At 40.8% G+C, this 26,738-nt stretch overlaps 1 protein-coding gene across 3 annotated transcripts; it reads left to right on the forward strand.

Moving 5' to 3' along the window:
• The first annotated feature begins 142 nt into the window (after positions 1 to 142).
• On the forward strand, positions 143 to 25,531 carry LOC139948029 (GTPase-activating protein and VPS9 domain-containing protein 1-like). 3 transcript variants are annotated; one of them, XM_071946012.1, is made up of 21 exons: positions 143 to 283; positions 5,219 to 6,469; positions 7,287 to 7,418; positions 8,722 to 8,923; positions 9,830 to 10,008; positions 10,774 to 10,936; positions 11,121 to 11,345; positions 12,014 to 12,303; positions 12,773 to 12,925; positions 13,421 to 14,605; positions 14,764 to 14,830; positions 15,240 to 15,377; positions 16,451 to 16,573; positions 17,138 to 17,510; positions 18,906 to 19,040; positions 19,579 to 19,702; positions 20,031 to 20,097; positions 20,559 to 20,673; positions 21,494 to 21,632; positions 22,115 to 22,421; positions 22,977 to 25,531. In XM_071946012.1, exons 2-20 carry the CDS (start codon positions 5,333 to 5,335, stop codon positions 22,412 to 22,414), a joined length of 5,247 nt encoding a protein of 1,748 aa, XP_071802113.1. In that variant the 5' UTR covers positions 143 to 283; positions 5,219 to 5,332; the 3' UTR covers positions 22,415 to 22,421; positions 22,977 to 25,531. The 3 variants fall into 3 exon arrangements, with proteins under 3 accessions (XP_071802113.1, XP_071802112.1, XP_071802114.1); XM_071946011.1 differs by having other exon boundaries at positions 22,115 to 25,531; XM_071946013.1 differs by having other exon boundaries at positions 16,454 to 16,573; positions 22,115 to 25,531.
• Positions 25,532 to 26,738: the final 1,207 nt, after the last annotated feature.

The following is a 26,738-nucleotide window of genomic DNA, read 5'->3' on the forward strand; positions in this document are numbered from 1 at the left end:
TATTATTTTTCCCGATTTGTAAAACAAATTGCATGCAAGAGCCGTCGGGGCAATTACATTTTGCAAAGCATTATGGGCACGGGTTGGCTATGTACAATCGTTAGGGGGCGTAGTTAAAATTGCCCTGAAAAAAAGTCGACAGACGAGAGAGGAAGACAACAGTATCAAATAACAAGCAAATAATACCATCATTTATGCCTTCAAAAAGCTGCCAGTCTCGAAAGTGTCATAGAGATTGTTTCGTTAGTTATTTGTGGAGCTGCTGGTATTGAATTCTCAATGGGTAAGTGTCCGTATGCTTTGCTTTTGATTAATTAATTAATACAAAAAAATACAATTGACATTGTTAATTTTTTTTGTAAATTAACCCATTGCATTGGTTTTGCATTGGCCCTTTTTGGGCATTGGTCATTATGACATGTGTGACTATGATGTTGACATGTAGTAAAAAACAAGCCAGATTGGACTCCTCCGTTTAATCATGGAGGAAGAAGACACAAGGACTCGGAGTAACAATGAACAGGAGATCAAAAGTCCGAGGTCTTGTACCACCACAGATTTCCTAACCGCACGTGACAAAGCTGTCTCTCTGTCTCTGTGTGGCTTGCGCAATATGGACCCGAGGTTAAAATATTTCGCCATGCATCGCACGCATCGGTGTACAAGTTCCGATTATAGATAGCGACGTAGTAACATGGTTTTGAAAAATTAAGATTTTCATTCGCCCCCCAAAAAAATGCTCCACATTACACCTCGTAAATGTCTGCACGAATGTGTAGGCAAAGGGTTCACTGGGGAAAGACCGTCGTTTTTAACCGGCCTGACTCGGCCCTAAGTTATCAAAATCACATTAATATTTAAGCATTATTTAATTCTTATTTATATCAATAATTGTATATTACCGGAATATCAACGTAACTTTCCTTCTGAAAGTCGGATTTTAATGAAGGAAACGTCAGCAGAATCAGAATCTCACTGCGCATCCAACGGACAATACAGCTAACATGTCGGCCCAACATGTTGTATTGACCCATTTTACCTGACGTCATCATCAGAAAAATCTTGAATGCGCCATACTGGTGGGCAATTTCACTGTGCGTTTTCATATAACTCTATGCATAGAGTATGCTGTGCGTTATGCAGTGAAGTGCGCATTTTAGGCGACGCGGCGATAATACACGTAAACCTAACTTGCCCACCAACATGGTGAGCATGGCACCAGTCGCCGCGTGTGACGCGCGTGCAAGGGGTCAATAGAGCTACTGCGCATGCAAATACGGAATTATGTACTATTAAAAAGCACAAACGAGTAATTTCCCCACTGTGCAGTCCGAAGGGGTAACAGACCCCATGCACATAGAGAACTTAAAATCATCCATGGTGACAACAACAATCCATTGATCAGTAAATCACCCTGTTGGGGCTTAGCGGCCGTTCAAACTCCTTGTGTTTTATTCCTTCATGGATTAATAATAACACAACTCGACAAATTCACAGGGTATTAAAATGTCCCTTAACTTAACTGTTGCGTGTTGTGACAAAACTTGAAACAAATAACTTTTAAATTTGGTGGAAGAAGAGCAATCCCTGGCTTAATGAATATTGTTAAAAGAAAAATGGAAACCTTTCTATATCCTGCCACCACACTTTTTACAGCCTTCTTTTTGTTCATTTTACGATCGTGAAACTGTTCCCTTAAAGGCAGTGGACACTATCTAAAAAGTCAGCGCACGGCTCGGCGGCCGGCGCGACTATTTAGCAAGCCTTCTCAAAGACAAGTCTTCTCACTTAGTGTATCTCAACATATGCATAAAATAACAAACCTGTGAAAATTTGAGCTCAGTTGGTCGTCGAAGTTGCGAGATAATATTGAAAGAAAAAACACCCTTGTCACACAAAGTTGTGTGCTTTTAGATGGTTGATTTTGAGACATCAAATTCTAAATCTGAGGTCTCAAAATCAAATTTGTGGAAAATTACTACTGTCTCGGGTATGTCACTTTAGAGGGAGCAGTTTCTCACAATGTTTTATACTATCAACCTCTACCCATTACTCATTTCCAAGTAAGGTTTTATGCTAATAAATATTTTGAGTAATTACCAATAGTGGCCACTACCTATAACTGAAGGACTATGCCAAGTGCTGAATCAGAAGTAGAAGTAGAAGTGTAATATTTAAAAACCAACACTATACATTGTAACTGTCCAATGCAATGCACTGGATGCATTTGGTGTTGTCAAAGACCAGTAGTCTCACTTTAAGTATACCAACATGCATAAAATAACAAGTCTGTGAAAATTATGGTTGCTCAAGTAGTCATAAAGTGAATGAAAGAAAAAGTACCCTTGTTTAAACAAAGTTGTGTGCTTTCAGATGCATGAGAAAGACTTCAGACCTGAAGTCTTTCTCAGACAGAATTGCTCTCTCTCAAAAACTACATTTCAGAGGGGTTGAGTTGATTCTCGCAATTTTTTTATAATACCAATCTGCTCTCCGTTGCTTGTACTACTTTAGTAAGTGTTAATTTTGAGTACTCTCCAAACGTGCCCAGTGCCTTCAATTTATTACGGCCAGATGTAAAACGAATTCTGCTCTCCTCAGGTAAAATTGTGGATTTTTTTACCAAAATTCAAACCCTCTTATTGAAAAGTGGAGATTTTTCAAGTACAGCTGTACTGAACTTGAGATTGTTCAAAATTCTGACTCTCAATTATTGATACAAAGGTCATTGCAGACTCTCTTGATTGCACTTCCCCCCACCCCCAAATCCAACTTGACATTGACCTTTATGCTGTTTCTCATTGTTCTGTTCAACTTTGAACAGGGCCCAATTTCATAAGGTGTGTATACACAAAAACTTGCTATTTGCTAAGCACAGGTAAAATTGCTTAGCAGAAAAAGGACACCAGCCAAATAATAGTAGTTTACATTGCTGCAACTGGTACCCCACTGTTTTCTTGCTTTCACTAACAAACATTTGCTTAGCAGCATTCTGCTTTAAAACAGCTGTTTGGAATTGGGTCATGTTTTGTACGTACATGACACATCAAACAAGTACAGTACATGAAGTACAATATCCTAGAGGTATTGTATTGCAATAATTAACCAAAATATGTTCCATCTGTCTCTTTGCAACAGTCATCCACCCCAATGTCTTTTCCTGTAATTTATACTTTCACTTTCCAATACATGTCCTGAATACCTAGGTTCAAAAACAGATTGGAGTTCCACCCCCCCCCCCCCACCCATTAGGGCTTAAATGAATATCTCGGAATGAGTCATGCTGCAGTAGGCCTACGTGTTTGCAGCGACCGCCCCCTTGAAGAAAAAGGGAAAAAAAACACAAAAATAACATTGTTCCTTTGTACAGGATATCCTAAGCATTTGTCACTGGCACATCCTCTGTTGACTTGGAGTGCAAGGTACTGACAGAGTCAGACGGACAGATCACTACGCCAACGGCTACATGTCGCCCTGGTAGGACCAAGGCTCAAATTTTTCAAGGGGAATCCGCTAGTTGACCGCAGGCAGGGACAAATTTTGGCTGCAACTTTGCATAAAAGCAAGAAATCGAACTTAGACTGAACTTATTTTGAACAAAATGCTAATATTGAGTAGGAAATTTTGCTTTGTTTTTTTAATAGCAATTGAATACATTTTGTGTAGCATTTTGTTCACAGATTTACAAATAACTTACAGGGTTTACAGAAGGTAATGGTGAAAGACTTCTCTTGAAATATTATTTCATGAACTGCTTTACTTTTCGAGAAAACATTAAAACATTTATCAATTCTCACTAACGAGAATTACGGATTTATTTTGAACACATGTTAGACACAGCGAAACGTGTGGAAACAAGGGTGGGTTTTCCCGTTTTTTTTCTCTCGACTCCGATGACCGATTGAGCCTAAATTTTCACAGGTTTGTTATTTTATATAGAAGTTGCGATACACGAAGTGTGGGCCTTTAGACAATACTGTTTACTGAAAGTGTCCAATGGCTTTAAAAAGGGAAAATGTTCACTGGCAGGGCTTGTTGCTCAAAATGTTGAATAGACCAGAATCAAACTGAGAAACATTTTCCGACTCAGTTTCATTTGCATTTTAGTGTTTTTTTTTTTCTCTCGAAAAACCACTTAGACCCCATACTGTGTGTATGGTTTTTGTTTCGTTCTCAATTAGATTGAAAGGTCACTTTTGGTATAAACATTATATGTAGTTTGTCTTTGTTTGAGACAGTGGGGTACATTTGAGTGTGATTCAATTGAAAAACACAAGACTGGTGAACTTGTCTGGTCATGAGATTATATGTACTTTCCCAACACTAAATTACTAACTGTAGCCTCGGACCATTGGTCCAGTGTTAAATTTGAGCCCTGGTAGGACGTCATTCTCGTCTGAACCGGCACCGATGAGTCCAACATGGGCCAGTTGTTGACAAAACTCAGCACCTCTTTTCAGTTTAGAATTAGAATGTCAGTCCTTGAACTTCGCTCTTGAAGGGGCACGTCCATTTTCCTCTAGTTAAGGGCACTTCTAGGGAGAAAATGTAAGTTTGTAATGGAACCTTGCAGGCTAGGGCACCACAGCAAAAGCACAGGGCACCACGGGTTCGAGTCCCGGTCGTGACACTTGCTATGAAAATTGGGGAGGTAGTGCTTTCTGCTCTGCCAGCCAGGCTTTGGATTGATGATACCCAAGCCAACATCTGGACTGTAAAGGGGGTAACCCTTGTTTCAGCCCTAGGAGTAGGTGGCAACGGCCTATTGACAAAATAATTATTTACTGGCTATTGATTTGTTTGAAAAAGAAGATGTGTGGTTGATGACATCAACTAAATTTTGAGTGACTCGTATAAAAACAGCTGCCACATTAAGACCGCAAGCATAAATGTGTGTCAATTTCTTAAAGGCGCAGTCATTTTGCCTACTTAGCGTTTGACGTCAGGCTGACTCATGCAATAATTAGTTGGTGTTTCCTGACCGACAAAATTCTTCAATTTAAAGAGACAAAATGATATTTAAAAAGTTTATCTTGCAGCTGGCTCTTTTGATTTGTCAATGGTGACAAAGATTTGCTTGACGGACAAATGTTACAACCAAAACATTTCCCAGTTTCAAGGGGCGTGTAAATTGGACAACCGGAACTGTGTTTTCATGCAGCCTTTCCTAGTCTTAAGTTCGCAATTATGTTGTAATCGTTGCCATTTATCGTTTCAGTGATTACAGATGATGTGAACTTCTAAACAGATCTCACAGGGTGTCACGAAACCCTTTCAACTTCCGGAGTGGTGGCAAACGGCTTCCTCCGATCCGTAAAGCGCCTTCACCACCATGGCCACTTCTTCCTCCAAAGCTAGCAATGAGCTCCTGGACCTGGCGAGACATCTCAAGCAGGAGCGTCTCTACGTCCTGTCTGAGAAGCAGCTCCTCCAACAGCTCCATGAGGAGGTGACCCAGCTAGCCGACAAGCTCTTCCGAGAGTCCTGGATCACTCAGCAGCAACGGCAGACCCTCAATAGCTTGACGCTGACGAGAAGCGATGCCCCGCCAAACTACTGTTGCTACCGGGCCAACACCCTGGAGAAGTGCTCCTTTGTGGACAGCTACAAGCATCTTGGCTTCCACGATACAATGTACGGAGAGTTCTTAGGGTACTTGCGGGAGAATCCCAAGGTGATCGCCTTGTGCCTGGCCCTCGGAGAGAAGGATCAGTTAGAGATGACCCAAGGTGTAGTGCATTCCATCATGTGTGCAGTTTATGGAAACTGCGTCATACAGGACGACGAACGTCAGGCTCTGTTCTTGCTTCAGAGCCTCATGGAGCAACAGCTCGCCACGAGCAGTGACCCTCGTCGGTTGCTGCGAAGGGGAAAGTGCGCTATGAGCATTGCTTTCAAACTCTTCACGGAGGGACTGTTCTCGTGCAGGTTGTACCTAACCGCTGCTCTCCACGAGCCCATCATGTCTGTCCTTGTCGACGACGACGTGTGTTTGGAAACGGACCCCTTGAAGGCGTTAGACTCTTTCACCATGGAGGAGCGCAAGCAGCGGTTCGGCACGCCGGGAACTGAAGAATTCCGACAGTGTCTCCAGGCTCATCTCGAGTCCATCATCACTCAGCTAGTATCCATGTGCAATCGCTTCATCAGCAGTTTGAGGAATAACACGTTCTGCTTCCCTCAGAGCCTGGACTGGATCATCACGCAGCTCCACAAGATCCTCCTCAAGTCGGGCCAAGTACCTCCTTCGGATGTCAGGTCTACCTGCGCAGACCTCCTCATGAATTTCTTCATCTGCCCTGCGATTGTTAACCCGGAGCCGTACGGGATCACCACAGATGTGATGATCAGCTCGACGGCGAGGTTTAATCTGATGCAGGTTGGGCAGATCTTACAGGGTTTGGCGATGGAGACTACGGGTTCCACCACACCTGGTCAGACAAATGATATCTACAGCAGATTTCCAAAGGTAAGGACGTTTTGGGATTGTTATGTTTGCTGTGACTATTCCGACTTGTGAGTGTTGAATTTGGAAACCCAACAGCACTTTATCTTGTTGGGTTTATTTGCCTCTCGGTTTTGAATTTGGAAACCCAACTTTATATCTTCCAAAACATGGGTTTTATTTTTAGCATAGCAAGTTAGTTGTAAAACTGTTTTTGTTGTTGCTATTACCGTCACAAAAACCACACATAATTTCATTTAGACAAGACTTCTGATAAATGTCAACATGAAGTGTGTTAATTGTGTGAAATTATGACATCAGTCAGACATCAGAAATTTTTCGACCATTTGCCCTATTTGTCCAAACAAAAATTGATGCTCTCTGTTACTTTGTCCGGACAAACATATGAGTAATAGCTTTGTGTGTGATTGAGTTCGCTAGATACAAGGCAATTTTAAAAGAGGTATTCATTGTTCAACGACATGAACAACAGTGAGTCAACACCCTACATGTACGTACATGATGTACATCAAAACACATACAGGATGTACCATGCCTTCAAGGAGCACAGCAATTTTCCTCTAGTAAGGCCGTGTCGGAATTGTTGGCTACGTCTGCGGCTACGACTGTTGCCATGGGTGTCCTATACTTGAATGCACATCGACGCGGCAAAAGCACTGTTTTGTGGGAACATGGTAAGCAAACAGTGGTCCTACCACCAGCTCACCGGATTGATTGTGTTATTACATTTTATCCAAGCTCATTTTGTTGTCTAATTTCTCGCCTTGGAGTAATCGTTGAATCATCCACAGCGTGATAATGTTTGTCGTTTGTCAATCAGGGTTGCATGTCATCATTCCTTGATACATTGATTGACAACATGAGCTCATCAGACACACCGCCAGAGGTCAGTCACCTCCAAGGGATGACCAGAACATCGGCGCTCGTCACTGAATCAGAGCTGCAGAACATGGTAAGCAAACGACATTGGACTTGGCATGAGTTGAACATGGTGGATGAAAAAGAAGAAAAAAAACCTTCATGGGACTTAATTGAACTGTATTACATGTACTGGAAATATTCAGAAGTACTGGAAGTGTGGAAGGAAAACAGAATCTTGAACCAAAGTAAGATATCATCCTCCATATGGGCCCAATTTCATAGAGCTGCTCAAAGACAGTGGACACTATTGGTAATTGTCAAAGAGCAGTCTTTTCATTTCGTGTATCTCAACATATGCATAAAATAACAAAACCTGTGAAAATTTGAGCTTGATTGGTCGTCGGAGTGGCGAGATAACTATGAAAGAAAAAAACATCATTGTCACACGAAGTTGTGTGCTTTCAGATGCTTGATTTCGAGACCTCAAATTCTAAACTTGAGGTCTCGAAATCAAATTTGTGGAAATTTACTTCTTTCTCGAAAACTATGTCACTTCAGAGGGAGCCATTTCTCACAATGTTTTGTACTATCAACCTCTCCCCATTACTCGTTACCAAGTGAGGTTTTATGCTGATAATTATTTTGAGTAATTACCAATAGTGTCCTCGGCCTTTAAAGGTAGGCTCATATTAAAGTTTATTTGCAAATTCACGAAGGCAGATACAATAAAAGTCATGTGAAAGTTTCAGCTGGATACAGTGTCTACTGGCTGAGAACACAGCAAAAAAGCTGTCACTGTATTTCCACAAATGAGGTGACAGTGGGTATGCAGTCTCAGCATTCCAAAAAACGGACCACAGCCATCAGCAATCCGAAGAAATTATTCACGCTTGAATCATTTCTCAGATTCAAATGTTTTTGGGTGAAAAATTATCCGAAGGGAATCCTGTCCGATCGGCAGCAAAAATGCACCACAGCACAATCACATGGTGCTCATTACATGGTGGTACCATGGAGGAAGGAAGAGAAGGAGCTCGAACGAAGGGACTTCAAAAGTCGAACCAGTGGTACCGCTGTCGTTAAACGACACCTCGTAACCACCCACATACCTTATACAAACAATGGGAGACCTGGCGTATGTGAGTTTGCGCGTGCGCACTTGGTTCTTCACTCAACTATGGTTTTGCGGGTCGTTCGAGCTCCTTCTCTTCCTTCCTCCATGGTGGAACAAAGGAATAGGTAATAATATCAAAGTCTTAAATATCGCATGTGTCTTCCAAGGTTTCATACTTCAAAACGTAGCTCCACATGCCTTGCATGAAAAAATACTGTGCACTTTGATAAGAACCCAGTGTTGTTGTTATTATCATCTGTTGTCTTTCTGAAACTTCCAGGTGGCGTTCATCCGTCGAGTACACACAGCGAACCCTCAGCATCAGAACCTCAAAGACCTGGAGCCTCTTTTGTCCAATGTGCCCCAGGTGGCAATCGCCTCGTCCTCAACCTCCCATGGTGGCTCGTCACCGAAGATCGGAGGCGGGGGATCCTCACCAAAGATGGGAACCCCAGTGAAGAAGAGCGGTGTTGCCTCGAGAGGTAATTTTTATGGATAACCTTGTAGTTTTTATAGCGTTCAAAATTGCTCACGCCTAAACAAATTTTGTGATTTCCATCTTGTGTAATTGTGTTATTCTATTGGTTTTTTTTTTACATTTTGTATTGCCTGTATAATGTACTGTAGTTTGACCTTTGGTTGACATGGGAATTTTTTGAGGATAAACCAGAATTGAGTGAATATTTAGGAAGTAAGATTGCTAAATAGGAAGTAGGTTTTGCAAAACTATCATACTCTGCCCGCTTGTTCAATGGTTGCAATTTGTTTCCACGCTGGAAAAGATTGATGTCTTCATGGAGTTGTCTACATTGATTAGGATTTTTTTCTTAAATTTAAGAGGGGGGGGGGGTGGACCTGCTTATTTGGCTCAGCTGAAAATATCTGAGCATATTTTCTGCTTAAAGCCATTGGACACTTTTGGTAAACAGCATTGTCCAAGGCCCACCCTTCGTGTATCACAACTTCTATATAAAATAACAAACCTGTGAAAATTTAGGCTCAATCGGTCATTGGAGTCGGGAGAAAATATTGAGAAAACCCACCCTTGTTTCTGCACGTTTCCTCGTGTCATGACATGTGTTCAAAATAAATTCGTAATTCTCGCTATTGAGAATTGATATTGTTTTAAAGTTTTCTCAAAAAGTAAAGCATTTTATGGAATAATATTTCACGAGAAGTCTTTCACCATTACCTTCTGTAAACCCTGAAAAATATTTGTAAATCTGTGAACTTTTTAAATTTTTCTGTACCGAAAGCGTATAATGGCTTTAATAATTTGGCCCAGATTTCACCTTTCGATTATATTTTGTGACAATTCACTCAAATGCATCTGGTATGGTGTTTGAGGAAAGTAATGCATGATGAAACTCCCTTCTCTCTTTCTCTAGTTTCCAAGAAAATGCAGCGGAGTTCCTCCAAGAATGCCCTGGGTATACCAGAAGATGACGACGGTCTCGACCCAACAATGTCTCCCGACGCCCCGCCCGTATACCAGCCGGAAGACGTGCTGATAGTAGCCTTTGGGAACCAGGGAAATGAATGCCCTGGAATGATATCGGAGGCTAAGGTATGTTAGGTGTCGATTCAAACAAACGTCATTGGCTGACGTCGTTGGCTGGGCGAAATTTCAAGATATAGTTAACTCGCCTACTGCCTACTGTCTGACCATTTAATATCATATCGGTGGTTTTGAATGATAAGGCAGCCTGCAATGTGATGTCATAAAGAGGATGCATCGATACTGTTCACCTTTAACCCTCCTACTGTCTGACCATTCAATATCATACCCGGTGGTTTTGAATGATAAGGCAGCTTGCAATGTGATGTCATAAAGTGTATGCATCGATACTGTTCATAGTAATGGGAGACTTTCCAACGCTAGGTGGCAGCAGACTTACCGGGTAAATTTCCATTGTTTACGTAGTTCTGAACATGGGCATAATTCTGAGAACAATGGATTTACCCGGTAAGTCTGCTGCCCTCTATCGCCCCAGAAAGTCTCCTATAGCCCTCCTACTGTCTGACCATTCATTGTCATGCAGTAGGGTTTTGAATGATAAACTATGACAACCCGCAATTTGATGTAATTTGGTGGATGCATCTACATGTATACATTACGCAGTAAACCCTCCTACGTGTACTGTCTATAACCATTCAGTACCACCAACTGTGGTTTTGAATTATAAATGTTGTTGTAACCTTCCCCGGGGTTAAGGGGTGTGTTCCAAGTTGGAATAAAAAGCAAATGAATGAATGAATATAAACTATGCCTCAATGAGTTACCTGTGACAATATAAAACCCACTGTTGATTTTTATTCTTTTTCTGGGTAGGTTTTGAGTTCCATCCCGTCCCGCCCCAAACCCACGTTGGAGCCGCCTACCGCCCAGAATAACCTAGCGGCTATTAGCGAGCAGCCAGAGAAACAGCTGCGCTTCTCAGCCGACGCGGACGCATCGGGAAACAGTGACCATCTGATGGAAGCCATGTCTATAGGTAATACAAACATCTCCATCTTTCAGCTGCAACTCAAGACACACCTGTTCGCACTTGCTTTCCCTAACACTTAAGAATTTCCTCTTTTCCATCTTGACCTGCGCCTTTGAGTGGTTTTACAGCAGATTTAGTGCGCCTTTATAAATGCTGTGTAATTACTATTATTATTATCTTTATATGCCAGTGGCCTCGGAGTATTCCATGGATCTTGAAAATGAGATGGCTAGTAATATCAGTGGACGTAACACTCCCCGCTCGGCGGTCAGCCTGGCCAGTAGCTCAACCGAGCACAACAGACCTGATCTCATTGACTCAGCGCAGTTGACTAATAATGCTAACATCACCGACCGCTTCGGAAAGTTTGAGATCGGGGATGACTTGGAGAAGAAAAAAGCACAGGGAAACCCAGGTACTCTATTTGTTCACCTTTCCTTGCCTTACCTAACCTCTTCCAACCAATAGAACGATCCATTAGGCCCCGCCCACGACGCACGTGTGAGCAAGAACATCTCCAATGCCTTTCTGCACAACTCTGCTGCGCGCGTCAAGCATACGCGCACGCATGTCGGACCTTATTTGTCGGACTTTCGTTGCGTTGTGTTTGGTCAATACGCAATGGGGCGGAGCTTAATGGATTGGTCTTTAGGCACAAGTCCTCAACACTGGGCCAGCAAACTCATGACCAGACAAGTCCAGCCGTCTTCTCTTTTTTCCCAATCCATTACCTTTATTTTAAAAAAAAAATCTTCAAAAGTGACTAACTTAGCAACAATAATTGATTTGCAGTTAAGAACCATCTTAGCTCTTTGTGAAACAGAGCTGCTAGAGCAAAACAAAAATTGCTTAACATTTGTTTGCGTAGTAGAAATGAGCAGAATACCGGTCACAATTTGTACACAGTAGATGGTAGTTTGGCTGGTAACCCTATTCTGGTATACATACTTTTGTTGTGCTTGACAATTTTTTAAGCTGAAGCACCTCTAGAAAGTTTTGCCCTTGAATTTGATATTATTGTTGGATATTACTATGAAGAAATATCTGATAATAAAATGTTGCGTTCACGCTTGACCCCAACAGAGACTTTCAGCGAGACATGGAGCACCGAGGTGATCGGTAGCGACACCTCCGAGCCCCCGTCGGAACCAAACACCATCGAGCGTCTCCAGGAGATTGCCGAGTCACAGGAGGACACTAGCGAGCTCTCCGGTGCCCAGGCTGCAGCTCTGCTCGGCATCAGGCATTCTGTACCTGACATCTCGGAGACAGCTAGCGAGACATGGAGTGTCGACGTGCTTCAGAGCGACTCCGAACCTCCCGAGGACAGGATGCAAGAGGTGGAAGATAACCCCCACGAAGAAGCCATTCAGGTCAGTACAAAATTAAAAATATCATTTCAAGTGGAAGCGTAGTTGTTATTTTTTGCGTCAAAACAGTCTTTTTGATAACCCCCACGAAGAAGCCATTCAGGTCAGTGCAAAAATTAAAAATATCATTTAAGTGGAAGCGTAGTTGTTTATTTTTTTACGTCAAAACACTACTTTTGATCACACTTATTGAAGAAAGCACTTGTGTTGCTGATGGTGACTGTCACGCTGCTGATCTCGGCCCAATTTCAAAGAGCTGCTTAAGCACAAAATTCGCTTAAGCTAAACAATTTCTTGGTAAGTAAAATCAGATTATCGGCCATTACTTCACTCAATTGTTAAGCTAAGTAAACAACAGCTAAATACTAGCCACAAGCAATGTATATGGCATAAAATGTTGGCCAGTAACATGTGTAAAAAAAGCATGCTATTTGAGGCAAATTTTGAAAATTGTTTTTTTTTTCTCTGTCAGGCATCCTCATTAGAAGCGGACACTGACAGGACGTCGTCAAAGACGAGCGAGGGCCCCAGTTCTAGGCGGAGCTCATGCGGCAGTCATAGCATCAGTAGAAGCTCAAATAACGACAGCCCGAGTGTGGATGAGGGCGCTGTTAAGAAAGATACTGTAAGTTTTAAGCTGCTTTTCTTTCATTGGTTCGCCCGAGGGGTTTGCAAAGGTATAGTTCTGGTTAAGTCATTGGGGTGTTGGTTCGAATACCAGTTATGACACTTGTGTCTTGAGCAGGATGCTTTATTATATTTGCTTCTCTTCACCCAGGGGTATAAATGGGTTCTCGATATTCTGTTTGGAAAAGCCTCCGGAGTGCCACGGCAGCTCAGGGCTGTATACTTACCAGGGAGCATGAGCATTAAAGGAATGTTAATGGCTCAATGGCCAGGGTGCATTGTTGTTTCTTTAGTATGGAATTCAAATGTTATCCTTAAAAAAATTCCTAATTGTTGTTAAAGGATTCCCACTTGAAAAGCATTATGACAGCGGCAATTTTTTGCATAAAAAATTTCCCTCTGGACACTAACGTAAAGCACACTGATATGGTTATTGTAAAATGCACTGAATAATTATTACTGGTATTATTCTTTCCTTGTATGTAATTTGCAGAGCTCTGACGCCACCGAGGACTCCAGCAACACACATTACTTTGATCCCATGGAGGACCCGTCCATGCTGAAGGGAGCTTCCCCGTCAGGTATCTCAAGCAGTTCTTCAGGAGGAGGTACCGGGGATTCCAGTAACAACGACCCTGGATTCCCTAAGAATCAAGTCGCTCGGGAGGAAAACATCCCTGTCCTGGAAAGGTCGTCTCCTCTGATAGACAAGCAACGAAAGCTCTCTAGGGAAGGCCCGCCGACGGACAGGCCGTTCTCCACAACCTCGGGCTTCATGAATCAGTTCGATCCCTTGGGCAACCGGAACAACTTCACTCTGAATAACGGCAACGAGCCAATTAGTAGAACTGGTAGTAAGACAGACGGCGGCGGTAAACCTGCAGAGGATCTGCTGCAGGATTTCGATCCTTTCTCGAGTCTGATGCCGCGATCGTCGAGCACCCTGCCTCCGTCGGTAGGGCGGCATGTTGAAATGCCCATGGGAGCCAAGCCAAAGATAAGATCTAACTCTGCCCATCAGAAGGGAACAGGTAATCGTACAGCCACGGGTTACGTAACGTATAATGAACTGCACGGATTAAATCATGACTACGGCAGTCAGGGTCGGCAACAGCCACGGACAAATCCTTTTGATCTCGGCGACGACGGGCTCTCCCATGTCAATCATGGTTTCTTCGAGCCGGTGAGGCCATCCAACCAAACCGCTCAGTTCCAACCCGACATCTTAACCCCTTTTACTAGTTTTGATCCGTCGGCACCGGTCAGCCACACCTCGCAATCGCTGTTTGCCAACCAACCCCAAAGCCAAACTCCTTCATTCCGAGGGTACGGGTTGGACTCTGACAGCGGAGTGGTGTCCGGAGACTCTAGTGAGCGTCTCTCGCAGCGTGTCGCCAGCACGATCAGCACGGCCAGCAGTAGCAGCACCTCTTTCCTAAACACATCGAGCGAGAGCTCCAAGCCACTGGACTTTCTCTCCCAGATCGGAAGCCGGACGTCGGATGAGTGGAGTGGCCTGGAACAGCAAGACCAAGGCCGTGTCCAAAGCTTCCCTAGCACCTCATCGGGGTCGAGCTTAGGCTTAGCCCTCACGAGTTCGACAGAGGTGGAGCAGAAGCACTCGAGATCCATGAGTGCAGACCCTGAATTTCTCTTGGAGGACGGATTGATCAAACATGTGAGTGGAGATAATTTTGAGATTTACCCAAGCCCTGAATTTTACTCTCATTGGGACGAAGCCAGTGACTTTTTAGAAATTAAACAGATTTGTATCTTCAAAAAGTATTCCATTGATTATTGTATGAGAACTATTTGTGTCTTTTTTCGTTTGTGTAGGATGGCGGTGATGCTGATAAAGGCAGGTCCTGGTTAAAAAACAAATTGAGAAAAATAACAATAAAACGTGAGTAAAAAAAAATGTGAACAAAGTAAATCTTTTTCAGGTGATCAGGAGATTTTGGTATTCACACACTCATTATTTTATGTATATGTTTAGGATACACCAAGTGAGAAAACTGTCCTTTGACAGTTACCAAACGTGTCCAGGGGTGGATTTCACAAAGGTAGTCCTAACTTAGGACTAGTCCTAGGCAATGCTAAGAGATAGGACTGGTCCTAAGTTAGGACCAGTAACTCATCCTAACTTAGGACTAGTCCTATCTCTTAGCATTGCCTAGGACTAGTCCTAAGTTAGGACTACCTTTGAAAAATCCACCCCAGTGCCTTTAAATATCTGTTAAATTATTTTTGATATGGTGTTTCCACAAATCTTTTCTCTTTTTTATAATCCTGATTTTGATTTGGTCCCACAGCGACAAGGAAGTCGACAAAGGAAAAATTGGGCGCTTCGGATAAAGAAGAGGGATCAGGAGACAGGGTGCCAGAGGCTAAACCTTCCGACTCGATCCAGATCATCCCTAATCCAGCGTTGGTATCCTACCAATTTGAAGGTTAGTATTACCCACGAGTTGCTCGCTTGTGTGACCCTAATTTTAGAAATTTATTTACAGGGGTTTAAAAGCACTTGCATTCAAGTCCTTCGGATGGGACGTAAAGCCGTTGGTCCCATGTGTTGCGTAGTGCATGTAAAAGAACCCATCGCACTTATCGAAAATAGAAGGGGGTCACCCCGGTGTTCTTGGCTGTGGCTGCCGTAGCACCGTAGCACCTTGTAAACCCTTATTAGGTGCTACATAATTGGGTCTCAGAATTTATCACTGCAATAACCTTTCTTTCTGAAATTTTGTATATATACTAAGCGCTTTGAGTACCTTGCTGGTTGATCTGTGTGCTATATAAGACTTTGATATTGTTATTATTATTAAGTACATGTAATATTGGTACCTGTTGGAACACTGTCGCGTCTGTGCACAAATGTTGTATCTTGATGTTGCAAAAATGCTGTGTCTTGCATGAAAAATGCTTTGCTCAAAAACATTGCATCACAGCTCATTATTGTTTTTTTGTGTATATTTGGGCTGTGTTGATTGAGATAAGGTGCGTTGACAAATTTATACATTTTCGGTAACGTAAGTGGGTTTTTTAGTAGATATATTGAAGTTTTTGCATTTATAACCACATTATTTCGAAGTAAAAATGTTTCTAAAAATGCTTTATACTATCAAAAGCTGCTGTAGGCTTCAAACCAAAAGATTCTATTGCCGTGAAGTCTAAGGGCCATGTCACACGAGGCAACTTACGGGCAACCAGTTCCAGGCAATCTCCAAGAAGAAAAGACAGTCACATTTGAATGTTCACATATTTCTCTTGTGGATCATAAGACAATGTTTGAAAATTGACCCGTGTGCTACCAAAGTGGTCTTGTAGTATGCACTGCAGCTGGTTGCCTCCAAGTTGCCTGCAAAAGTTGCCTCGTGTGGCAAGGCCCTAAGACTGATTACCAACCGTATATCTTCCTTTAAAAAAAAAAAACCTCAAATTGTATCTTGCTGTATGTACATGAATTTGATGCACTGACTTGACAATTTAATCACCGGCTAACTTTGGTTCAATCCAACAACAGCAGATGAGAGACTCAAGCCCGCTTCGGTGCCGGAAACAAGCAGTGACGATATCCTGAATAAATACCGCGATCTCCGAAGGACCCACTCATCAGACTTGTTGGAAGATGATCGCGGGTCACATGGTAAGTCCGTCCGCCCTTAGCAGAGGCTTGCAATACTGCAGTTCATATTTGAGAGGGCAAGGCCATTTTTATTTTTGATGAAGCAGACTCCCATTGGAAGATATTGAAGTCTACGGGAGGTTTCTGAACGGGCACGTAAGCCTGAGACTATACCCAATTTGATAGAGCTGATGAAGAACAAAAAGTAGCTAAGCACAACAAATTATGCTTAGCAGAATAAGGTTACCAGTCACAGTACCATGTAACATGTAGGATTTGTGACGAGATATCCTGCTTATTTTTGCTAAGCAGAAAATCTTTAAGCAATATGTACTGCTTGAGTAGCTCTATGAAATTGGGCCCACGGCCAATGGCTGGCCACTGTGTGGTTTTAGGCCTGGCGATTATTAATTATGATTGTCTTTAGGAAATGTAACTTATGACATTGGTCAGTTCTTCTTTCATTTCATGTGGTGACTAGTTATACCATTCATTGATAATTTAGCTGTTTGGGTGACAACAATTGTAAAACTTCTTTAAGATGCTCTTTCTTATCAAATCCACACAATTTTTCATGCAATTTAGATGTGAACAACTTAGAATCATCCACTGAGTCTACCGGCAGCCACAGCGATAAACCCGACTCGGGTAACTCCGATCAACCGAACATGGACCCCGAAAACTTAGAAGAGTCCTATGCGTACATCGACGCCAAACGCAAACTCCGCATTGTCCTGCGTTCAGCCGATGTCCACACCCTCCCCGGTCTGACCAACTTCACCACGTCCCTTCATCTTGGTCCGGAGCTCCACATCGGGGTGACCTGGGGCTACCCCGAGAATGAGCTGGTGGCGTTCTTGAAGGTGCAACTCGCGGAGGCAATGAATCTTCAGGATAGGTCGTTAATGGCACAGCTCAGGGAGACACTGAGATGCGTCCAGAATTTTGATAACGATGGGTGAGTGAAAAGGCATGTTTTACTTAACGAACAAACCAGAGAGTTCTCAACTTAAAGACACTGGACACTATTGGTAATTGTCAAAGACCAGTCTTCTCACTTGGTGTATCTCAACATATGCAAAAAAATAACAAACCTGTGAAAATTTGAGCTCGATTGGTCATGGAAGTTGCAAGATAATAATGAAAGAAAAATAACCCTTGTCACACGAAGTTGTGTACGTTTAGATGGTTGATTTCAAGACCTCAAATTCTAAATCTGAGGTCTCAAAATCAAATTCGTGGAAAATTACTTCTTTCACGAAAACTATGTCACTTCTGAGGGAGCCGTTTCTCACAATGTTTTATACTATCAATCTCTCCACATTACCCGTCACCAAGGAAGGTTTTTGGCTAACAATTATTTTAAGTAATTACCAAGAGCTGTTTAAAGAGCTGAATTATTTCACTGAAGTGTGGTTACCATGTGCCTCAATACCTTTTAAAATCACGTCAGGAATTCAGTGATTAGGAGGATTGAAGTGATATCCTTTTTTTTATTTTTTATTTTTATTTTTTTTTTATTTTATGCAAGTCGCCTGACACACAAGGCCTGAAGGCCACTTCAAGGTGTGGGCTACAATTATTTTTTCCAGAGGCCGTTGCCACCTACTCCTAGGTCTGAAACAGGGTTACCCCTTTCACAGTCCTACGAATGTAGGCTTGGGTATCATCAGTTCGAAGCCTGGCCGGTATAGCAGAAAGCACTACCTCCCCAAGAATGTGTACGATTGTGTACAGCTTATGGATGTTGAACTAATGAAAGATTTGTGAAGAATATCTGACGTCCGAAACTGACAGCCGAAAAATGTATGCAGCCATGGAATGTTACCTTCTCACGTCAGATTTGAAATAATTATGGAACTCTGAAATAAGTCCACCTATTTGAAGCCACATATCCATGAGAATGTGCGATAATTTCTGTCCTTAGCCACTTCTTCTTATAATAATTTGGGGGGCTCATCGTCCTTACTCGCAGCTAGAGCTGAATTGCGAAGGACGCGGCTACATTGTGTTCGAGACGCAGGCATGCAAGGGCACATTCAGCTGCCAGCCACATCAACCCATTATGACCACGGAGCACAGCCAAGATCGAAAGTGTTTGAATTTTTCCTGAGGGAGGAAAACCGGATAGTCTGGAAAACCCTCATGGCACAGCAGAGAACCAACGCACAACTCAACTCACATATGGCCTCGACCGGGAATCGAACCGGGGTCACCTTGGTGATAGGCGAGTGCTTTACGCACAAGCCAACCGTGCCACCCTTCTTGACCAAAGATGATTACAAGGCCTAAACTTAAAAACAAGGTTAAACAAGGAAATTTAATGTGAAATGTTTTAACCCTTGATGTGTAGATGCCGGAGGCTTTTGGCATCTCTCCGGGATGACTATGAGAATCGATCTCCGTACATTGCTTACTTGGTCCGCAGCCGAAAGGGTCTGGCGTCATCAAGGGCTCATCTAGAACGACTTATGGAACGAGTGGAGAGGTCAGTTTATTTAGGCTTTTCCAAGTTCAAATTACGATATGGTGATGTACTTAATTTCCTCATTGAAAGTCTCTAACCTCTCGTTAAAATGGTGTAAAATGTCATTTGAGTTTACTCCCTTTCAGAGGGAAATTTAAAACAAGACACGTTTTATCTCAAAAGTAGAACAACAAATCCCGGTCTTTACTATGAAAAACTTTTTTGTCTTTCCTTTGTCAAGTCAGGGTTTTAATGTGGCAAAGATATTTTCAACGGAAGATGACAACTGCCTAAATGTTCTGAATAAATTACTGCTGGCTTGGGTCACAGAAATTTTTCAGGATATCGGTTTGAAATGAAGATGAAGAATCTTCTTTAAGATTCAAATCTACAAACCCATGACTATGCTCTACAAGATCTTCAAACAGTTATTATTCTTCAATTTTATATTTTTGGTAATGAAACCAAATGATCTCTCATAAGTGGACTTAATCACTGTAGCTCGCAAGGAAACCTTGCCTATGAACATTTCTAACAGATAGTGTGTTGTGTTTTTCAGGGACAAAGCCGTCGTTAACAAATACTTCACGATGGTCCTCGTTCGGCTCTTCTTGGAGAGGCAGGAGACGAGTATCTTGAAGTTCATCTCAGACTTCAAGGCCCTGACTGCGGCTGACGAGAAGGTAAGAGACACAAAAGACAAGAGCGCTTCTGCCCTGGTTTTGGATGTAAGAAAGACCTTAAGATGAATCCTAAGTAAGGACGAGTTACTCTTCCTAACTTGAGATAAGACGAGTCCTAACTCTTTGTGAAATCGATGGCAGGGCACTGATGTAAAGTGCATTGAGACAGTTATAGTGAAATGCACTATAATAAGAATTTGTCATTATTATTGTTAAGGACTAGAAAAGATTTAAAAATGTTGGTTCTCACTTAATCTCTATCTTTATTTTACAAGTTACAAAAAAAAAAAAAACTGTCAGCGTCTTTTTGTGCTTTTCTCTTCTACAGACACAACTGATGAAGTTTTTCCTGAAGACATTAAACACTTGGATCCTGGATGACCCAATCTGGGAAGGTAGATGTCCTTTTGATTTAAATTCTTTAAATTGAAATCTCTTGTAAAATGGTACAGGACTGTGCAAGTTTTGCACCTGTTTCAGAGCCAACTCTCCCTGATTCTGCAGAAAATACCCTGAAAATAAAACGAATATTTCCATTTTGTGATGAAAATGGAAACTTTTTCCCTATTATGTTGAATGTTATCATAAATATCTCCCTGATTGATGTACAAAATCTGGAGACCGTGCCTTTTCCAGCTGCGCACCGCGTCTCTGGAATTCCTTGCCAGACGAGCTGAGGGACACACCTGATCTGTCTACATTCAAACACAACCTCAAAACTCATCTGTTCAATTTGTCAGTTTGCTAGCATCCGGCGCCTTTGAATGGTACCTTCCGGATACTGTGCGCCTTATAAATTTTATGTTATTATTATTATTATTATTACTATATCATTTGTCTATTCATACTATTATAGCTGCTAGCGACACTCAGATGAACGATGCAGAGATAGTGACGGAACGTGCCATCATGAGTCGAATCTACAAGCTGGCTCTCTATCCTAACGACGAGGCTGATGTTGCTCGAGACAGGTGCGTTGGAAACTTTCTTAACCATATCAAACTAGTAAACCATATCAAACTTCAGACTGATGATACCCAAGCCTACATCCGTATGGACTGTAAAAGGGGTTACCCTGTTTCAGCCCTAGGAGTAGGTGGCAACGGCCTCTGGACAAAAAAAAATTGTAGCCCCCACCTTGAAGTGGCCTTCAGGCCTTGTGTGACTGGCGACTGGCATAAAAAAAAAAAAAAAAAAAAAAAAAAAAAAATCATCAAGTTTAAGTATTTGGGAAGCATTTGAAGGGGCACCAAGGCTAAGACAAAGGGCAAAAGAGGTCATGATCTTAAAGTCTAGGGGAAACTTCGGAAGGGGCACCAACACGACCAAGGCCAATACAAGGAGAAGCATAGCCCATGACCTCCATGGCTACTCTGTAAACTTCAGGCCTGTGTCATTATTTAGACCTTCACTGGGAAAAACACGTCTTTCAAGTTTGGGTCATTGTTAAGGTTTTTTTCCAACGTAATGCTGATTTATAAGCAAAATTTTCAAGAAAGACACCCGTGAAAGTTTCAGCTGCATACAGTGTCTACTTGTTGAGAAAACAGAAAGGAACCCTATCATGGTATTTTCATCAAGAATGTTGAACCCATACATGTTTATCAAGGTGGCAGCGGGTACCAACCCTATCTCTGGCCACAGCATTCACAAAGGGACACCACTGTAAAGTTGATTCATTCATCTCGCTTTTTGGGGGAGCTGAGGCAAGTCAAATTTATCAACATTCTTCTATTTGTAATCAGCGGCAGGAGTAAAAAATAATTTATATAATTTCTTCACCTTTTACAGAGTACTTCAAGCACATATCTACCGGTTGTCCAAGGTGATCACAGTCAACCATAAAGCACTTCAGATCCCAGAGAAATATGGGAGGGAGGCCCCCTGGCCAGCCGCCCAAGCTGAGATCCTTAACATCAACGTGTACAAGGTATGTAGTACCATCAACATCTCTGGCCCCAGCATTTACAAACGGAGACCAGAGAAATTTGAATCACCAAAATTAGCTTCGAGGGCGATCTTTGGAGACTCAAATTTGTTGACATTCTTTTATTGCTTTCTATTATCAACATTAGACTAGATAATTTCTTCATATAAAAATTACACACTTTAAAAAAAAAACCTTCATTACCAAAGTGTGACCCTACCTTTAAGCGAATCATTGTATACAAATACCAATAAGCCATTTGCGTGTTAGATTTGAATAATGTCTGGTACAATGACGTGCTAGGTCACGATGTACCGACCGCTTACATTTCAATTCCTCAGACTAATTCTTCAAGGCAAGCCTTTGCACAGCAACCTAGTACCAATGTACTATGCAAATGGCTTATTTCTCCTTGATTGAGAAAAAAACGATAAATACGGGTGGCCTGAAGTTCTCATATATTTTCCCCTTTGTTTTTTTTTCAGACTCCGAAAGACAAAATCCGTTGTGTCTACCGCTGTTGCATGATCATTATGAACCTCCTCAGTCTCGCGAATGAAAACTCAGTACCGGGCGCCGATGACTTTTCCCCGGTACTCATGTTCGTCCTGATCAAGGCCAACCCGCCCAGTCTCCTGTCGACCGTCCAGTATGTGGACAGCTTCTACTTCGACGGGGACCAGTTCCGAGAAAGCAGTGATCCAATGGCAGGGGAGGAGCAGTATTGGTGGATGCAGTTCTGTGGCGCCATCGAGTACATTAAGACGTTAGACGACAGAAAATAAAACAGCGGTAGGATTTTTAAGTGTTGATGTTTTTTAATCATGGCTTAGTCAAACCACTACAGGGCCCAATTTCAAGGCTCAGCTTACTGTAAGCAAATAATAATCAGCGCTAACCGGAAGCAGGAGTTCCACGCTTACGGCAAATGTGTTTCAAAGAGGCAAAAAGGAATTTTTTTCTACTGCGTAGAAAGCCAATTCTTGTTCTGATTGGTTCTTTTTGACCTACGGGTTAGCCCGTAAATTGTAAATTGTGCCCTTTTGCATTAAGCCTTTGATCAGAAATCATGCCAAAGTATGTAGGAAATAATGTACAAAAAGAGTAAAATAAAACTATTTGAGATCTTTAAACAAATATTTGTCAAAAGGTTCTTCGTGCCATCTGTAAGTACATGTAGTTTGATAAATCTGCTGTTCTTCGTGCTTATTAGGCAGCTCTTTAAAATTGGGACCAGCGTACTAGACTACTCGATCATGACACGCCTGGCAAGTTTTCCTGTCGAGTAGAAATTAACTTGCGTGTTTGTTCGACATAAATGACAGAAGGTCTCTGATTTTATTTCAGTTTGAATGAGAACATCTCTCTGTGATTAAAGCTTTTCTTATTTGATGCTCAAGTAAACTTGACTCGTCTAAACAGATACTAAAAGTACGTGTACAAACTTTCTTCCGACTCAAAATCCACATTTTTTAAGCTTGCTTAAAAAGTTTTTTTTTTTTTGTAGAAGTGTTCTGCTTTTCTGCCAAAGCCTAAGTAAAATAAGCATGCTTATATTTGTAAGTAAAGTAAAGTTCTTTCAACACCAAGTATCACCTTTCCATTTTTTTAGTTTCTGAATAAGTTATGATTGCATTGCACTTTGGAAAAACAGCCAAATTATAAACTTGCACTACCACTTTCTGTTACCTGCCCTCACTGAATGGTTTAACGGGTTGTTTCAAATTGACTGAATCGCTCAGTTTTAAATGGAAGTTGTACAAAATGTAGATTTTGCTTTTTATATTTTGAGTCGGTGCACAGTTCGATGAAATCCGAGACTTTTGTTCTTTTGTTTTGTCAAAACAAAAATGGTAAAATTCATGTTTAATATCAGCTGGCTCTGACAAGAATAATTTTCTTCAAAATATTTCAAATGATTGTGCTTTGGGCCAAAACCGTTTTGCTTTATTGTTTCAAGGTCTGTAGCAACATTGTGGTACATCTTCTGGTTAAATTCCTTACATTTAATGGAGTTGTTTTCCAAAAGTCTAAGGGCATTGTTACAGGCATACAGATTACAATTAGCTGAATTTGGTGGAAAAGGGTGAAGGAAAAAATTTATCAGGAATGTATTTTAAGATCATCTGTATAATGCAATGCATTGTGTTTGTTATTGAAACAAGGTATCTCAGAATTGTTGCAATTCAGGAGAAATTAATATTTCTTGTTTCTTTTTCTTCAAAACTACTCAAAGTGTCTTATGTACATCGTATTTAGTCACTCTTGTTAACTTTGAATTAATTAAAGATAACATTGTTTATGAATCCTGCAGGACAAAGTTTCATAAAACTCTTGAGCAGAAAATACTGCTTCACAACATTTTTTGCTGAGTAAACATGAGTTGGGCACCAGTCGCAATAATGTAAACTTCATGGAATGTTAGCTGGTAATCTGTTTTAGCTTAGCAAGATTTTCTTGTTCTTAGCATGTTTTTGTGCTTCATAAGTATAGTTAAAATAGTACACCTCTTGATTGCATATCCATTGAAAACATCACGTTTAAAAAAAGTAAAGAAAAATAAATTGTGAAATATTTCGCAGAAAAATAGTGGGTTAATTTTTGCTGTGGACTTAACAATAATTTCGTTGTGCATACTTTTTAATTTGTATGCTTAAAATCTACATGGTCATGCTGAATCTAGTTTTTTATTAAACTTGCTGGAAAATTGTAAAGATGTACAATTTCTTTGTTTTAAAGACACTGCTCCGAGAGAGACATTTTTGTGTGTTTTGTTTTTGAAAAGATCTGCACTCAGTATTAAATATTTGTACATAACTTTACTCTGAAATCATATTATTTGCATATTTACTTTATTATAAGAGGATAAGCATCATGAATTGCACATAAATGTTGTATATAGGAAAGTCATGTAAATTTGTAAAGTCAAAAAATGTGAATCTGTGAATCTGCTCAGACGATTTTTGATTTTTTGTTCGTATTTACAAAAATGTAACCATTTAATTAAAGGGAAGATGCAAAGCCATATGTTATGTTCTTTTAACATGCTATAAGAATTGTCCACTGTTTTAACAAAAATGCTTAACAATCTGCTGTGAAATGGAATTATTTAAATGACAACAAATCAAACTGGTCATAAAGGCAGTGGACACTTGTTAATATTGTCAGAGACCAGTCTTCTTACTTGGTGTATCTCAACATAATGCATGCATAAAATAACAAACTTGTGAACATTTTAGCTCAATCGTGCGTCGAAGTTGTGAGATAACTATGAAAGAAAAAAATACCCTTGTCACACGAAGTTGTGTGCTTTCAGATGCTTGATTTCGAGACCTCTAACTCTTAATCTGACGTCTTGAAATCAAATTCGTGGAAAATCACCTTTTTCTCAAAAATTACAATACTTCAGAGGGAGCTGTTTCTTACAATGTTTTATACTATCAACCACTCCCTATTACCCGTAATCAAGAAAGGTTTTATGATAAAAATTATTTTGAGTAATTACCAATAGTGTCCACTGCCTTTAATTGGCACACTTATTTTGTGAAATGCTGTTTGTATTTTATTTATCACACCACACTTCTATCCAAAGAAAAATATTATCACATTAAATTTTTGAATACACAAATTTTAAACATTGTTTCTACACATTTTTACTTGTTTTATTTACTCTTTTATTTGATTTTCTGTCCTCTTCCTTTTTCATTTATCGTTTTCATTTTTCGTTTTATATTCTAAAATCCTTGGGCTGAGATGAGCAAATCAAAGGTTTCTTGTAACGTTATTTGATTTGATTTGGTAAAGCATTGATAGGTACCAGTGTAAAGTACTGAAAAGCGCTGCTAAATTATCCACAAAAATTGTGTCAAATAAAGTTATGGTAATAAAAAATATCAAATTCATCATGGAGTGATTGCCTCACTTAGTTTAATTTCTTGTATTGGAAATAAATTGTTGCACTTCTCTCTTTGTTTCTCCATAATATAATTCATGCTGTTTTCTTTCTTCATCCCCAAATTAAAAGTACTCATATACAGGTTTAGTAGAGCTGAGAAAATAGTTGACACGGTGTTCAAACATGTTCTTTGTCAACAACCATTATACACGAAGTAACAAACCTGTGAAAATTTGAGCTATGTTGTGTGTGCATGGGTCAGGGCAAAGTAGTGAAAAACCATACACAATAACTTCCAGCATTGAAACCAACGGTTCTTTTCAGACAGTGACCACCCCCAACTCATTAGAGATAGTCATGGTGTTGCCGTAAACCTTTTCCATATTATCGTATTTCCACCATGCAAAGTTTCAAATCCTACTTAAAGGAACACGTTGCCTTGGATCGGACGAGTTGGTCAAAACAAAAGCGTTTGTAACCGTTTTTTTATAAAATATGGTTGGAAAGATGTTTTAAAAGTAGAATACAATGATCCACACAAGTTTGCCTCGAAATTGCGTGGTTTTCCTTCTACTGTGCGAACTAACATGGTCGGCCATTTATGGGAGTCAAAATGTTGACCCCCATAAATGGCTGACGTGTTAGTCGACGAGGTAAAAGGAAAAACCACGCTATTTCGAGGCATGTTTGTGTGGATCATTGTATTCTACTTTTACAACAGCTTTCTACCCATATGCATTTTATAAAAAACGGTTACAAAGGCTTTTCAAAGACCAACTCGACCGATCCAAGGCAACGTGTTCCTTTAACTTCCAGCCTGTAAACACATTGTCCTTCATTTGTGGGCGTATCTATTAAGCCCACATTGGGTGCATTGATACAGAACAACCCCTTTGTGATTCGATCAAGCGAAACAAAAACTTATTTTTTACTAATAACAACATTGTGTTGTTTTTTCTAGACAGCGCCCTCTTTCAGATCATACACGTCAGCGTTTCTGCTGGTCAGCCAGTCCATTTTGATTATGGGGGTCACAAACTTAACCATCACACAAAAACACAACAAATAACAGCATCCGGGTATCTGGTAGAGGTCAAAGAACTTGATAAATTTTTTCCCCATTATTTCTACAAATTTGACCATTTGTACACACAAATATGTTTTTATTTTTTTGTTCACCCTTTCAAAAGTATGAGCTGTTTTGTTAAATTAGT

Source organism: Asterias amurensis, chromosome 15, assembly GCF_032118995.1.
Source record: "Asterias amurensis chromosome 15, ASM3211899v1".
Lineage (NCBI taxonomy): Eukaryota > Metazoa > Echinodermata > Asteroidea > Forcipulatida > Asteriidae > Asterias > Asterias amurensis.